Below are 16,201 nucleotides of genomic sequence, written 5' to 3' on the forward strand. Positions count from 1 at the left end.
GCTCTGAAAAAGATAGCAATGGATTTTAAATCTCTGACGACAAAAGGTTTGTTAACTCCTGGTTTGTTTCAAGTATTACTGAGCTGTATTCGAAGTATATTCCTCAACTCCTGTTGCGTTACTGAGCAGTAAAATATTTGAAGTATGAAACGTAACGTTGATGACAAGTGTCTGAGAACATCAGGAATAAGATCAATGAAGAGCAAAGTGAATCCAGAACAAGGAAAGGAAAGGTACATTTATTAAAAATAAAAACAGTAGACAGTCTCTGGTAACAAAACCACTGAGAATCCAAACATGTCTAATATACATTGTAACAATGCACATATATCTAAAAAAACAAAAAACAAAGACCCATTAGTAATTTTCTTTAGAACTTCAGAAAGGAAAAAAGGACTTCGGCTCCCTCCGGCTGGAGGTCTGCCCACAAACACAGCATGCGGGACCAGCATCCGCTTTCGAGAGTTCCGTGCAGGACAAAACCGCAGTGTGCGCGTTCGTCGGCGAACACGGACTCTGAACAGAATCACTTCTGCAGGGACAGTCCAAGACCTAAGTCAGTGGCTCCATTTCATAAGAAATAGAGGCTGCAAGAGCAGTGGCAACCGTTTTCTGAAATCTTCAGTTTTAACAAAATGTACAAATTAAACTGCTAAATCTAGATGTTTTCACATTATTTTGCATGAGTATCAAGTACTGTGTAAAAATTTACGTAAAATTGTTAAGTTAGCCAAAACTACTGTCTTTAAACTTTAGATCAAAGTTGTTCTTCACCCTTCTACCGCGGCTCATTAATCTTTTCTGCCTTTGTCCTGAATGACGTTTGTCACACCGAAGAACTCTGAAAAAGAATATGCAATCCCGAAGGAACACAGTGCCAAAAATGTCACTGGAACTCGGTCCTAAGACACACACAGTTCCTGCTGGACGCTGGGCTGTGGGAGTTTATTCTCGTCAGCCTTCTCGTGTCCTGGGGCATGACAAGCAGTCTTCTTTTTAAATAACCGAAGACTCAAGCGCAGCAATTCGTTGTCTACCACTGGGGCATTCGTGTAAGCTTGCTTCACTGTGCCCTGATTAGACGAAAACAAAAACAAATGTTAAAAGATGAAGGTTACTAGCTAACAGTAGCAAAGACAGGCAGGTTAACCTCTAACAAAAATATCAAAGCTGTAAGAAAAATTAATGTGGGATAGATATTTAAAAGCAAAACTAAGAAATGTTTTTAGGTTCAAGGAATCTCAAAAAACGCACTCTTCCTATCTCTTGCTTACAGTAGGAATCTTCAGCAATCCCTGACCGGTCATCAACTAGCTTTTATTTCCAATGACAAGGCAAACAACAGTCACTGCACAGTGCTGAACATGTGGGAATAAAATCTCTTCTCTGGAGCTGCACATTAATTCAATTGTCCTCTTCCATGACAACCTTTCGGTCCTCTGAAGAGAAGCACCGACCACTCCACACTCCTTTCTGGTCTGTTACTGTCCCATAAAATGCGGGCTCGAGAAGTAAACAAATTCTCTAGAAGACAGCTGACCATTGCAGTATACTGAGAAACTACTTCCTCCCTTCTGCTAGAATGTGTATCTCTATTATTGTAACTTAAAGCTACATTAGCATTTTTGGAAATTGTCCTAAAATTCTGTTAAATGTTCTCCAACTATGTTCATAAATGAAATTAGGTGAGTTTTGACCATCTCGAGCATTCTACCATTTCTCTTCTTTCTAGGATCTTTAAAGGAACAGTGGTTCCTTGATCACATCTACATTAAAAAAATATATATGTTGTGATACAGTAAACAGACTTTCTACGTGTAGTTCTGTGAGTTTAGCCTTAGGTATTGATTCACGTAACCATAACCACAATCAGAGAAGTTTCATCATTCGGAAAACTCCCTTTGCTGTCCTTTTTTGTATTCACACCCTCTGCCCAACTCTAACCCCTGGCAACCAATGATAGGGTCTCTCTAATTGTTTTGCCTTTTCCAGAACACCAAATGGGATTGTATACTGTATGATTTCTAAGACAGGCTCTTGAGATTAATCCGTGTCATTGATAGTACTGACAGTTTGGTTATTTTTTATTACAAATCAGTAATCCATTAAACGGATGTGCCCCAGTTTACCGGTGAGCTATGTACAGAACACTGCTGGGGTTTTTGGTTTGGGGAGATTATGAGAAGACCTGCTATAAGCTTTTGTGGACAGGTTTTTATATGAACGTAAGTTCTCGTTTTTCTAAGGTAAAGAGCTAAGCAACGGGATTACTGGGTCATATAGTGAGTATATATTTAACTTTACAAGAAACAACCGAGCCGTTTTCCAAAGTGGCCGCACCATTTTGCATTCCCACCAGCAGCACGTGGCCGTTTCAACTGCTCTGCACCCTCACCACGGGGGTTCCGTTGTTTGGTTTTTAGCTATTATAACAGATTCACAAATGTTGCTCGTTTAAGTTTTAATCTGCATTCTCTAGTGGTTAATACTGTTAAAACACCTTTTCATGTGCTTATCCATATCCATTTATCCTCTTTGGTGAATTGTCCATTCAAGTCTTGCCCATTTAAAAAAACTGGATTGCCTACTTTTTTTTTGTTGTTAATTTTTGAGAGTTCTTTATATACTCTAGATACAAGTCCTTTTTCCAAAAAGTGATTCCAAATATTTTCTCCCAATATACTTGTCTTTTCACTCTGTCTCTTTCATAGAACTTTAAAATTTTGATGAAGATCAAGTATCACAAAATAAAAAGTTTAAACACACCCCGTTTTTTAATCCCCCCCCCCCCCCCAGCTGACCAGTCATATTTGTGTGGGTTTATTTCTGGACTCTGTTCCATTGATCTAAGTGTCTCCTCCCTGGCGCCAGTCCCACATTATCTTGAGTATTGTTAACTTATAGTAAGTCTTGAAACTGGGTACTGTGAGTCGGTAACTTTACTCATCTTTTTAAAAAATTAGTGTATTCTTGTTGCTTCGACTTTCCATGTAGACTTAAGAATCATTTTGTCTGTATCTACAAGAAAAACACAAAAAAAACAAAATAAAACCTGCTTGGATTTTGCTGCATTGTGTTAAATGTGTAGATCCATTTGGGGAGAACGCTCATCTTAACTATATTGAGTCTTTCAATCCATGAACATGATGCATCTCTCCATTATGTAGGTCATCTTTGATTTTTTAATCAGTGTTTTATAGTTCTTGGCACGTAGATCCTGTGCGTGCTTTGTCAGATTTATACCTAAGTACCCTTTTGGGGGGAACCAAGGTAAACATTTCCCCCTTCATTTCAATTCCCAGGTACTTCTGTATACTATTAGTGTATGGAAATACAATTGGTTCTGCCTGCTTTGTAGCCTGTGGCCTCGTTAAACTTCTAAGTTCTAAGAGTATTTCTGGTAAATTCCTTGAAACTTTTACATAGGCAATCATGTTGTCTGTGCAGTTTTACTTCTTCCTTTCCAATCTGTATGCCTTTTATTTCCTTACTGAACTGGCTAGAACTTCCAATAAAATGCAGAGTAGGGGTAGTGAGAATAGACATCCTTGCCTTGTTCCTGATCTTTCCAGGAAATCTTTCAAACTTTTACCATTACATATGATGTTAGCTATAGGTTTTTGTAGATGCCCTTTAAAAAGGAAAAGACTCTAAAATTCCAGCTTGCTAAGAATTCTAATTGTAAAGGAATGCTGAATTTTATCAGATGTTTTTTCTGCATCGATTGATCTGATGAAGTATTTTTTTCTTTTTGGTCTATTACTATGTAGATTACACTGAATGATTTTAGAATATTAAACCAGCCTTTCATTCACAGGACAAATGGTACTTGATCGTGGTGTAGTCCTTTTTATATATTGCTGGATTTGATTTCCAACTTTTGAGGACTTTTTTATGTCTATGTTCATGAGAGATATTGATCTGTAGTTTTCTTGTGATGTCTTTATCTGGTTTTGATATCCAAGTACCGCTGGCCTCATATAATGAGGTGGGAAGTATTCCTGTCCCTTCAATTTTCTGGAAGAAATTATGTAGAACTGGTGTTATTTCTAGCCTAAATGTTTGGTAGATTCTGCCAGTGGAACCATCTGAGAGTGGAGAATTCTTTTCCGACAATAAAAACAAAACCAAAGGAAACAGACATTGGACTATTCAGGTTATCTATTCTTGAGAAGTTTTGGTGCTTGTGGCTTTTAGAGCAATTGATGCATTTCTTCTAAACTTATGTGCAGAGTTGTTTATAATATCTGTGAGACTTGTAGGGGATTATCAATATTTTTCATCTCTTTAGAACCAAATTTTGGGTTTTACTACTTCTGTTTTCCTATTTATTTTTGGTATTCTTTCTTTCCTTTTGCTTGCTCCAGGTGCTGTATATAATTGCAACACTGTAATGCCAAATGAGAGTTAAACTCATTTAAAGCAGCCACGTGTTCTCTTCGTATCCTTCACCGAGCTCTTCTGAGATATAGTATAATTTATATATTTTAAAAATCATTATTTAAAGACAATGCCAATATGAGTTTACCATCTTTCACTTTTTTTCATCATCCAATAAGAAGTACCACTTTCCTCAATGAATGGTCCTATTCTGTACTTTTCCTTTATAGTTATAGATTTTAAAGGTTTTATTTTTCTTAGCGTTTTTCATGAGATTCTCTAGCATCTGAAAGTTTTCTTCAGTTGTCTCTTCAGCTTTTGTGCAAATATTTTTAACACTGAGCAATCAGAAAGCTCACAATGCTTTCTTCAGATGGGTCATTTAAGACATTTATACTGTGCCACTGTAACTTTATAACGTGTCACGTGCTAGTGAATGGTCTGTGCCCTGTACTAAAGGATTACAAGGTTCTGACAATGGTTCTCAAGGAGAATTTTACAAGGGTATTTTTGGTTGTCACAATTTTTGAGAAGCACTATGGCATATTAGAGGAAGAACCACAAAGTAAAAAGGGGGCAGGATTCTGGTGAGACTTCAAAATGTGCAGCCTTTCTCAACTGAAGTCCCCTACTTGAGCCAAGAGAAAATGATGTGCTGGATTATTTTTCAAATTCGATACTGACGATGGCAGTAGTACCACTCCAGATACATAAGAGAGAAGGTGATTCCTTACATACATGCTTATTAGGGCTATCGCGGCTTTAATTCTCTTGGAAAAATCTCCAACGGAGAAAAGCTGCAATGGGCACTTAGGCAACAGAATGAAGGGAACTAAGTAGTATACGAAGTATATGAAATGGGAGTGCAAAGAAGAATGTAGCAATTCTGTCAAGAGTAGTTCTGAGCCGGCCCTTTAATCAGGGAAGACTTTAAAAGCCTCCTATGCCTTGTATCTGTTTCCAGACTTTAATCTTTAGAGTTGAGTTCATCCATTTCATGACTTTTTCTTTAATGAAGTACATTTTCTGCTAGCAATGTTTTCTTAAATGTCCCCAGGTAAAAAGCTAATGAATATTTCCCTAATCTTTTAAAATCAACTCTCTTAAGACATTTTCAATTTCTCATGATCGGATCTCTCCCAAATCTTAATTTCTATTTCTCTTGTTTCAATTCCCTTTAAGAAAAAGCTTAAATATTATCACTTGTATTTATTTCCCTTTCTTCTGACTTGGTACATTCTCATAAACACTATTTCTTCTTACAAATACCCTTATCACCCTGTATCTGGAAAAATTTTTCCCCGTTTTTGTCTAGATAATGAAACATACTAGAAATTTACCTTGAGAAACTTTTTACAAATGAAAATATTTCACAGAAAGATACTTTAAACTCTTGATGCATCTAATTTTGAATAACAAATTGCTACTCACGAATGTTCATCAATACTATTATAAATAGAATTCTTCCTTTTACATCTGTAAAAGACTAGGAAACCGAGCTCATAAAAGCAGATAATGAGACCTGCATCTCACCTTAAAGCAATCAAATTAAAAAAAAAATGCCAATCATACATTCATTCATACAATGCATATACTTTGCTTTTTTTTCCCCAAGGAAACAACAGTACCTTCTCATTTTTAACAAGCTGCTTCCGGATTGCTGAATCCCGTCTGAAGCATAACGCTTTACAACATGGTCCAAGATTACTAAGAAGACTTGCTCGCTCTTCTTTTCGTAGTAAGGCAGCCATGTTGAGAGCCCCCAATTCATGTTCAAAAAGACTGTCTGCATCTTTCAATAAAAACAAACAGGCATTAAGTTTTCCTAAGACAGGAAAGTGTTACTGGCTGCTTCAACATTCCACATAGTCTATACTTTATCAAAGTTCCCATAACATTGGTGAAAATTATTTTATATTAAAGGCAATATACTTATACATCATAGGCCACAAAACAAGTCTCAATAAATTTAAGAGGATTGAAATCATATCCTGCATCTTTTCAGATCTTTATACAAGAGTATAAAACTAGAAATTATAAGGGGAAAAAAAACGTGGAGGCTAAACAACATGCCACTAAAAACAAAGAAATGAAAAACGAAAACAAACACATGGAGATAATAAAAACAGTAGTCCAATGTCTTGGGGACACAGCAAAAGCAGATTCCAGAGGGAAACGTACAGCAATATAGGCCTACCTCAAGAACCAAGAAAAATCTCAATCTAACCTTAGACCTAAAGGAACTAGAAAGTACAAGAACAAAGCCCAAGGTGAGTAGAGGAAGGAAATAATGAGAAGAAATGACAGAGAATAAAAGAAACAGAAAAGATCAATGAAACCAAGAGCTGGTTCTCTAAAAAGAAAATTAATCTTTAGCAAGACTCATCAAGAAAACACAAATTTAATAGAAATGAGAGAAGTAACAACCAATGCCAGAGAAATACAAAGGATTAGAAGAAGAGTAGTATGAAAAATTATATGCCAACAAATTGGACGACCTAGAAGCAGATAAATTCCTAGAAACAGATAAATTCCTAGAAACATAATAGTCTTCCAAAACGGAATCAAAAAAATAGAATCTGAACAGACTGATTGCTAGTTAACAAAACTGAACGGGTAATCAAAAGCTCCCAACAAAAGTTCAGAAGCATATGGGATTCAGGGGTGAATTCTATCAAACGCTTGAAGAAAAGGTAATAAATTAATACCCATTCACCTCAAACTGTCCCCCCCCCCCGAAATAGAAGGGAAGTCTTCCAAACACATTCTATGAGGCCAGCATTACCCTGATACCAAAGCCACACAAAGACATCACAGAATAAGAAAACCACAGGCCAATATGTCTGGTGAACACAGACGTAAAAATTCTCAACAAAATATTTTAAAAAAACCACAGCTGACAATATATTAAAAGGATCTTTCACCACGATCAAATGGGATTTATTCTGGGGATGCAAGGATGGTTCAGTAACAAAACTAAGGATAAAAATCCTATTACCTCATTGGTGAAGAAAAAGTATTTGAGAAAATTCAACATCTGTTCATGATAAACACTCTCCAAAAAGTGGGTTTAGTGGGAACATACCTCAACATTAAAAAGGCCATCCATGACAAACCCACAGCTAACCTCATACTCAATTGTGACAAACTGAAAGCATCCCCTCTAAGATCAGGAGTAGGACAAGGATGTCCACTCTTGCCACTTTTATTCAGCACTGTACTGGAAGTCCTAGCCACAGAAATAAGGTGTCCAAATTGGTAGGAAGAAGTAAAACTGCCACTGTTTGCAAATGACATAATACACAGAAAGCCCTGAAGACTCTACCTAGAGGTAATAAATTCCTAGAGGTAATAAATGCTTTCAGTAAAGTTGCAGGACACAAAATTAACGTCCAGAAATCAGTTGCATTTCTATACACTAATGACAAAGTTGCAGACAAGAAATTAAGAAAATAATTCCATTTACAATTGCACCAGAAACAATAACTAGGAATAAACTTAACCAAGGAGGTGAAAGAGCTATACCCTGAGAACTATGAAACACTGATGAAGCAAACTGAAGACACAAGCAAATGCAAAAACACAGCATGCTCATGGTTCCGAAGGACGGTCTTAAGATAGTCCATACTCTACCAAAGCAATCTCCGGGACAGACTCAGTGCAACTGCTATCAAAATACCAATAATGTTCACAAAACTAGAACAAATCCTAGAATTTGTATGGAGCCACATAAGGGCCCAAACAGCCAAAACTATCTTGGGGGAAAAAGAACAAGGCTGGAGGGATCACGATTCCAAATATCAAGATATACTACAAAGCCATAGACAAATTAATACAAACTCATGGTGGCCAGAGGGGAAAAGGTTGGGCGATGAGCAAAATGGATGAAGGGTAAGCGGGAGGTACAAGCTTCCAGTTACGGAACGAAGAGACTACAGAAGATAAAAGGTAGAGCATAGGTGAGACAGTGAATGGTACTGTAACAGCACATGGTGACAGACGGCAGCTACACTTGTGGTGAACAGAGAAGAACAGAGTTGCTGAATTGCTATGCTGCACAACTGAAACACTGTGCCAACCATACTTCAGTGCAAAAATTTTAAAGGCACTATATCCTCTGAAAGTCTTGAATATCTAGTTATATGTTGCTAGTCTCAAACAAAAGTTAAATATTCAGATAGCCTCTTTAAGATGTAAGACAAGCAGCCTAGGGAGAAAGAATTTAGACTTTGCTGTTCATGACTGGGAAGAAAAGTTCATTTAGAATTAGTGAAGTCCAATTCAGCATACTGCTTACCATTGACTATTACATAAAGTTCTAGATTAGATTTCAGTACTTTATTATAGCAAGATTCAAATGCAGTAATACAGCTGCATTGTGGAACCTCTAAAAAAAAAAATCAGGAAAGTGATTAGGTGTTAGACAACCTGCAAATTTTATCCTAGATTTGGTCTCTATAAAAACAACATATTAAAATCAGTTTTAAGTCATAACATGCAGACAGGGAGAAAACAAGTATCTCAATTCTTCTATTTTTATAAAGTTTAGCGGAAAATAAAGACATTGGGTTAAAAGAGACAAAAAGTCAAAATATCAGAATAGGGCCAGTTAGTAATCCAAATATATGTAACAGAGTCGTAATTTCAAAACTAGCATTCTACAAGCTAGCCAGAAGTACCAAAGGTACCAGATACTGCTTCTATGACATGATCAAACACGTTACCGTTACAGTCCAGAAAGGAAAATAGTAACACCTAGCAAAAACAAAACAGACACATTTGAGAATGAATGGAACCGCATATTTCATTTTCATTTCCTGAACTGCAAGTATAGTGAGATCAGATAATTAACAAGAAACTAGTCTCATATGATGTATCTAGTCAACAGGTTTAGATACCTGCCAATAGGTACAGAAAGAAGAAAAGGGTAAATAAATATAAGGAAAAAACTCAAAACCAGTTTGCAAACGTTGGGGTCTATCAGAATTCTCTGAGGAGCTCTGTGAAATACAGTGCCAGGGTCCTACCACCAGAATGTCCTCGCCTGGACCAGCACACCTAAGCAGAAAAAAAGCTGTTCCTTAGGTGATTCAGACATAAACGTGTTGAGCCAATCAATGATAGTCACAAAAAAACTAAAAAACCCTGAAATATTAACTACCATTCCACTGTAATACAGAAGAAATGTGCACTGAGCCCATCTTTTTCCTTGAAAATTGGTCATTATGACAAATTTCTTTATTGAAATCCTTATTTTCTGCTTCTAAAACAGAAATACAAAACACTTACACATGTCCCTAGAAAGTATAACATGGTTAAACTTCCAGTTTCTTTGTGGTTTTGAAATGACTACCACCTAATTATTCAAGAGACTGTTTTAGTTGTACCTTTTTTTTTTTTTAAGTAAGTCTTCGCCCAACATGAGGCTCGAACTCATGACCCTGAGATCAAGAGTTGCAGGCTCTACCAGTTAGGACAGCCAGGAGCCCCTGTACTTGTTTGTTTTTAATCTATCACACTACACACAGAAAACCTAGACAAAAGCAATTTAAATTTCAGTATACATGTAAAGGTTTCAGTTTTCAATCTTAGAATTTTTTTAAAAATTACATATAGCGTAGGGATATACTTTCTTCAGTATTGGGGCACTGAAACAGACTAAATGGGATAGAAAAAATCACTACCAATTATTTTACAAATACCTATTGTACACCTACTGTCCGTCGGGTACTCTTTCTTCTAGGCAATAGCATAATTAGTAAGAATGTCTAAGATCATTAGACAATGGACACAGCAGTAAACAAAGTCCCAATCCTTTCGAAACTTATATTCAGCATCATGTATCAGTTCTCTCGTTCTCTAATAAAGCTAGCATAGCAAAAAAACAGGAGAGATCTGATTGGTAAGCAACGATTAACCCCCTTTTACAACTGTATGTCATCAAGTTAGGGCCACAGTGCATTTCTACAGTTAGCAAAGTCATAAGAGCAAATAGCTTCAGAGGTGGGTAAGACCTTAGGGGTTTTGCTCCATTTTATAATCACAGGAGTTATTTGCTTAAGGTCACAGAGCCAACCAAACAAGGCAGAAAGAGTGGAGCAGGAACCCAAGAGATTGGTCATTTGTCAAGTTAATATACATTCACAATTATAATTTGTTTCATGCACATACATTCTATGTTCATTGGGACATGTCAAAACAAAGAGTGTTTACTGCTTATGCTAACAGCTGAAAAAACCTCATGGAACAATAAGACAGTTTTTTTCAATTTTAGTAAAAAGCTTAATCTTTCAACTTTTTTATTCTCACAAACACGATAGAAAATTAAATGCTGCTTTAATATTTTATCTCCTTTCCTTTTTACCACCCAGTCATCCCCCTCCCATTAATAAAGTAGGAATCAGATAAAACAGAAAAAAAATGCATAAAAGAATATTCCAGAAAATAGAAAAAACTGCAGAACAGTGAAAAGTTGTTGCCAAAAGGTCTAAAATCAATGTGATAAAATATTTTCAAACGAAACAGTAGCAGTCAATATTTATTGAGTGTCACTACATGTCAGGAATTGTTCTAAAAGTATTTTACTTAAAATACCTCATTTGTTCCTCTCCTAACGATCTTATGAAATTGATGGTCTAATTATTCCCAGCTTACAGATGGTGACACTAACACATAGGGATTAAATAACACCTAATAACTAGTGAACCTGTTGAGGAATCCAGACCATCTGGCCTTGACACCAAGTTCTAAGTTTTTATCCCTTTGTTAAAGGCTTAAACCTACACATTTGCATTTGGGTAGAACTCTGCATTTCCCAGGGGAATGGGTTGCCAAGACACCCAGTTCACTTAGGTATGAAAAATATCTAGTCCACTCTCGGGCTCTGCTTTGTTTAGTTTTGGGAACACCACTGAGGGCTCTGACATTTGAACTTACCTGTTAAAAAGTGAGTATGGTAAGAAAGATCATTTGTGATATTTTCGTAACTTTTCTGTGGGCTTTAATTTTCATGGTCAAAATTCCTTTTTAAAATTTCAAAGAAGATTTAAATAAAAAACATACGTGATTCCTCAAAAAAAAAAGTTCCTATATGGTAAGTGCTACATGAGAACGAGCCACACCCTTTGCAAAGGCATCTTAATTAACAGTTACAGCAGACATTGCACAAAGAATGGACTTACCTTTGGGTTTTTCTAAAAGTCTCTGACATGTTTCTTTGACTTTGGTAAAGAGTTCAGAACCTGCCAACTTTTTAGAAATCCCAACTCTTAGCATAACAGCTCCAGGTGTGAATTTTAACAGTGCAGCCCCAGGCTCTCGTGGTTCTTTTGGGTGCTTTGGCATAAGACCAGACCAATCCACATCTATCACATCTAATGGATCTGTAGAAAGTTAAGAACAGGATTTTTTTTTTACACCAAGAAATAGCATTCTTGTTATCTTTAGAGAAACAGAAATTGCAAAACGCAGACCGCATTAAATAAGTGCTTTGAACCAAAAACGTCCTATTCTTAAAATGAAAGCTTTCCTATAAAGACTAATAATTAGAATCTAAGGACCTTTTCAATAAAAAAAAACTCACCAAAAGAAAACAGGCAAGCAAACGAAAACCCAAACGCATTCCTACAAATAACTCGGGCACTGGCTCTTAATACTGAGAACAAATCATCCATCCATTGACAAGGAACAATTGAAAAAATTAACAAAGTAATGTTCTATTTAGATGTACCTAATGGCATTTGATAAAAAAGATATCATACATACTAATACATTAGTAGAAAAAATTATGAAATACAAAAAATTAAGTCAAAATAAAAGTTTACATAGCCAAAGCAAAGACCCTCACAATGATTTTTAAAAAATTTACTAACAATCAGACTATTTGGGATGATTCAACAGGAACATCAATGGGTGCTGCTTCATGGTGCAGTCACTAGAAGCAGCTCTGGCAATGCATAAAGTATACTACAAGGGAAAATAATTCCTGGTTCAGCAAACTGATAGAGGTATATAGATACCGTTTAAATATAATTTCAATGATTGAATGATTGTTTCAAAAGCTGGCTTGTAGCACCACAATTCTGAAGCTCTGTACCATATATCTACCATCTAGAACGTTGCTAGGCAATCAGTATTTGGTTAGATTCCAGGTCACATAATATGAATCTTAACCTGCAGAATGGAAATCTTAGAATTTTGCTATTTTAAATGGGACCCTTTCCAATTTATGGACAATGTCAACTTAAAAATGAGCAGAACATATAATTTTCATTTTATTGGCCTTTCAGTCTTAAATATAAAGGGAAAAATTCTAACTGCCTTTCATTAATTTGCACAGCATGAAAGGAACAAAAAAAAATACCTTAATACCATAAATCAGATAACTTTTATGTTTGACCACCCTTATAAATGATTACCTGGCATCTTCTCCTCATCCTGTTGGTCTTCCCTCTTTTCAGCATCACCTGCTAGAATTTCATCTAGTTCATCGTCACTGATCGGCTCATATCCTTCTCCAGCACCAGATCCTAAAGAATGTGCATCATCCAACTTGGATTCGTCATCTCCTGCTTTGGAAAGATTAATTTCATGTCAAAGAGCACAGCTAAGGGACAGCTAAGTGAAACCAAAGAGGAAACACTAAAAATATCTGAAAAGTATATTTTTCCTTAGAAAAAGCTACATTTCTTAATTATTCAAAATACTTGACAATTCAAAAAATAAAATGAATTTAATTTTAATGGCAAGAACATAGTATGAACAATATCAAAACAATTTATATGACAAAAGGTACCACTAACTTAATGTTGTTTGTGTGTTAATTTTTTATAATAAAACTTCAAGTAAATCCAAATTTACTAACTCCAAAAGGATGCAGTAATTTCTTTACCTAAATAAACTCATTAACTTAAAAGACTTGCAAAATTATTAACATTTATTTGAAACTTAAATCTTAGTTCATAACATTCAGCTCATGATATGAAGATCTTTACAGCAGTGAGGTAAAAATGTAAAACTGCCATTAATCATCTCTTTACCTCCAATTCATCTTTCCTATCCCAACACAATTTTAAAAAGAAAGTTGTAATATAATTTAAAAATATTTTCTTGGTACCACAAGCATACATTTTACTTATCTTACCAATCTTTCTCAACCACAAAGGCTAATAAGCTTTGTCACCTGGTGAGTTAGTTGTGTACTTAAAATTACCCTAAAACTACAGAGTATGTTTAATATATCTAATCAGCAGTTAGCCACACACTTTACTGAGTTTACGACACTAGTTATCAAAATGCAACACTGTGCTTTACAGGTATAAATCTGTAGCAAACTATGAGATGTTTCTAGTCATCCTGTAATTTTCTATTCTATTAAATTCTATAATAATCCCCTTATGCCTCCCCCAATTCACTTCTAAGGTAACGAATTTTAATGACTTCATTATACAAATATATGTCTAAACATAAATGCAGATGATAGGATTTTTATTTTTTCAAGTTTATCCAACTCATTTTCCTACTTTAGGTGAATAAAATTTTTCATCTCACATTAGGTAATTCACCTATAAATTTCTATGCCATGTTATCTGTAATCACAACCAGTGAATGATATATTTTAGGGATGAGGGGCACTGACTCCAGTCACAAGAGAGTTATAATGATTAGTTCAATTATATTCAATTATACCCCAAGGTTGTACCTCCATTAGTAATATGACTCATGATGCGAGGCTATTTATACTCAAAATTGAGATGAAAATGTAATGTGAAGAACACTGAGATAGAAATGTTTCTGTCAAGTAGAAAAAATATATAACAGATGGTGTACTGGAACATATCTAATCAGACAACCAAGAAATGGTAAAGATGTTTATAGTTCCAAAAGAATGTGAATTTTACTCCAGGCCCAATGTTACAATACAGCAAATAAAAAGAACAGTAAAAAATTGCCACTTACATAGAGGTATCCCAGAAGTCTCTTGAGGGCTTAAAATGGAGAGGTTATATCAGAACAATGGTATAAGCATTGGTACCAGAACTGGACAATCCCAAGGAGGCAGAATTTCCAGAAGAATTCCAGGGGAGCCATTACTATTGTTAAGCTAGCTTATAATTCACCAAAGAATAAGATGTGGGGTATGTATGCACAGGCAGAACATATTTTCATTAACCATTTACTGTGTCCTTGCTAAAGTCTTTATCTTGATGATAAAGAAATGAAAAGCTATGGTCCCTAACAAAGGAGTACCGTATAGTGGGGAGAAAACCATGGAAAAATAATTGTGAGACAGTGTGGGGATGCTATAAAAGCGATACCGACAAGGGGCTACGGCAACCTGAAACAGTCCCTTTAGCAGAGAAGGCTTCATACAGGAAATGATGCACAGCCTGGGAGTTGACGTCCGAGTAAGAGAAGCTAAAAGGGCAAACATCTACCAGGCAGTGGGAAGAGAGAATACAAAGACAGCTGGAGTGTAGTGCCTTCAGAGAATTCAGAGGTGTGAGTCAGTCTGTGGTGCAGCCTGGGGGTGAAGAAAGAGTGGGGCAGTGGAGAATGATGTTCCCCACATGAGGCTGGCTCTGAGTGGGCCAGAGGGGAATGCAGCTTCAGGAAACATGTATTGTTTCATGTATTTGTTCTCGACTGTCCCAGAAAACAGGATCACTAATAGTTATTTAGTCCATCTCTGAACCAAGAAATAGCTTCCATTTATGTGATTTTTTTTAATATCTAAGAAAAGGGGATGATAACTATTTTTTAACATCTACAGACACTGCATTTACGTTTCTTTTACTTCATTTAGGCTAATTTGAACCAAGTCTACCCTGATAGTTCCAATCAGGGAACCATGTTCTTGAAATATCATAGGGCTTTTCCTTATGCATCATCAGAACACCTTCGTAAGAAAATATTTTGTTTCTATATAATCTGAAAAAGAATGGAGCAGGGTAACAGACAAAAACGTGTGGCACTCACCTTCCACACTCTCGGTTCTCTCAGCTTTGTTTAGATCTTCAAATCCCTGCACAGATCCTAGATCTTTATCCACTTTTTCTTTATCCAAAGCAAGAGAGTCTCGGGAAGTGCCTTCTAGGTCTCTTTCATGTTCACTTTCCAGTTTTGCTTCACTGCGTTTAACAGACTCCATTTGAGAAGAACTCTCAAAAGTTCTGTCTCTGTCTCTGTCCCTGTCTCTTTCCAGAGAATCAGGAATTAGTCTCTCTCTTTCCCTGTCCAAATCTCTCCTTTTGTCTCGTTCTCTCTCGCGTTCCCGCAATCTATCTCGGTCCCTGTTCCGTGGCCAATCTTTCTCGGCATCGCGGTCCCATTCTCTCTGTCTTGTATCTCTCCTCTCTCTGTCCCGCTCTCTATCATGCTCATATCGATCACGTTCTTGAAGCCTATCTCTGCTATCAAATGACCCGGATCTTGAATGGACCTGTCGATCTGATTCAGGAGAACTTCTTCTCGAGCTATGGCTCCTTGAGTCCTGGCGATCTAAAATAAATATACAAAGAGTTAACACATGAGAAGATAAAAAAGTGTTTCATTGTTGCTGCACTTGTGGTGAGCACAGCGTAAGTCAAATCACTGTGCTATACAACACCTCAAACTAATCCATTGTATGTCAACTATACTTCAATAGGAAGAAAGAAAAAGAAAATGCTTCATTATAGGGTCCTTTAAAGCTTACAATTTGATGTTTCTATATTCCCAATTATTCAAGGAACTCATTTTAAGGAAAAACTGATCTGTCTCCATTAAAGTGCTAATTAAAATATGTAAAAGACAAGGAAACGTGTTTATTTCCACTATAACC

General features: G+C 36.2%; 1 protein-coding gene across 13 annotated transcripts in view; it reads right to left on the bottom strand.

Annotated features, from left to right (window-relative positions):
• Positions 1-212: 212 nt before the first annotated feature.
• Positions 213-16,201, bottom strand: part of ZC3H13 (zinc finger CCCH-type containing 13) — a 104,109-nt gene continuing 88,120 nt past the window's right edge. For 9 of the 13 annotated variants that reach the window (XM_048215593.2, XM_048215590.2, XM_048215586.2 and 6 more), the window contains 5 exons: positions 15,358-15,879; positions 12,798-12,950; positions 11,562-11,762; positions 6,009-6,172; positions 213-1,073 (listed from right to left, as the gene is read on the bottom strand). In XM_048215593.2, coding sequence (XP_048071550.1) covers positions 903-1,073; positions 6,009-6,172; positions 11,562-11,762; positions 12,798-12,950; positions 15,358-15,879 — 1,211 coding nt within the window. In that variant the 3' untranslated portion in view covers positions 213-902. The remainder of the gene's footprint in view (positions 1,074-6,008; positions 6,173-11,561; positions 11,763-12,797; positions 12,951-15,357; positions 15,880-16,201) is intronic. The other 4 variants (XM_026493295.4, XM_048215591.2, XM_048215596.2 and 1 more) reach the window with 1 other exon arrangement.

Source organism: Ursus arctos, unplaced genomic scaffold, assembly GCF_023065955.2.
Source record: "Ursus arctos isolate Adak ecotype North America unplaced genomic scaffold, UrsArc2.0 scaffold_10, whole genome shotgun sequence".
Classification (NCBI taxonomy): Eukaryota; Metazoa; Chordata; class Mammalia; order Carnivora; family Ursidae; genus Ursus; species Ursus arctos.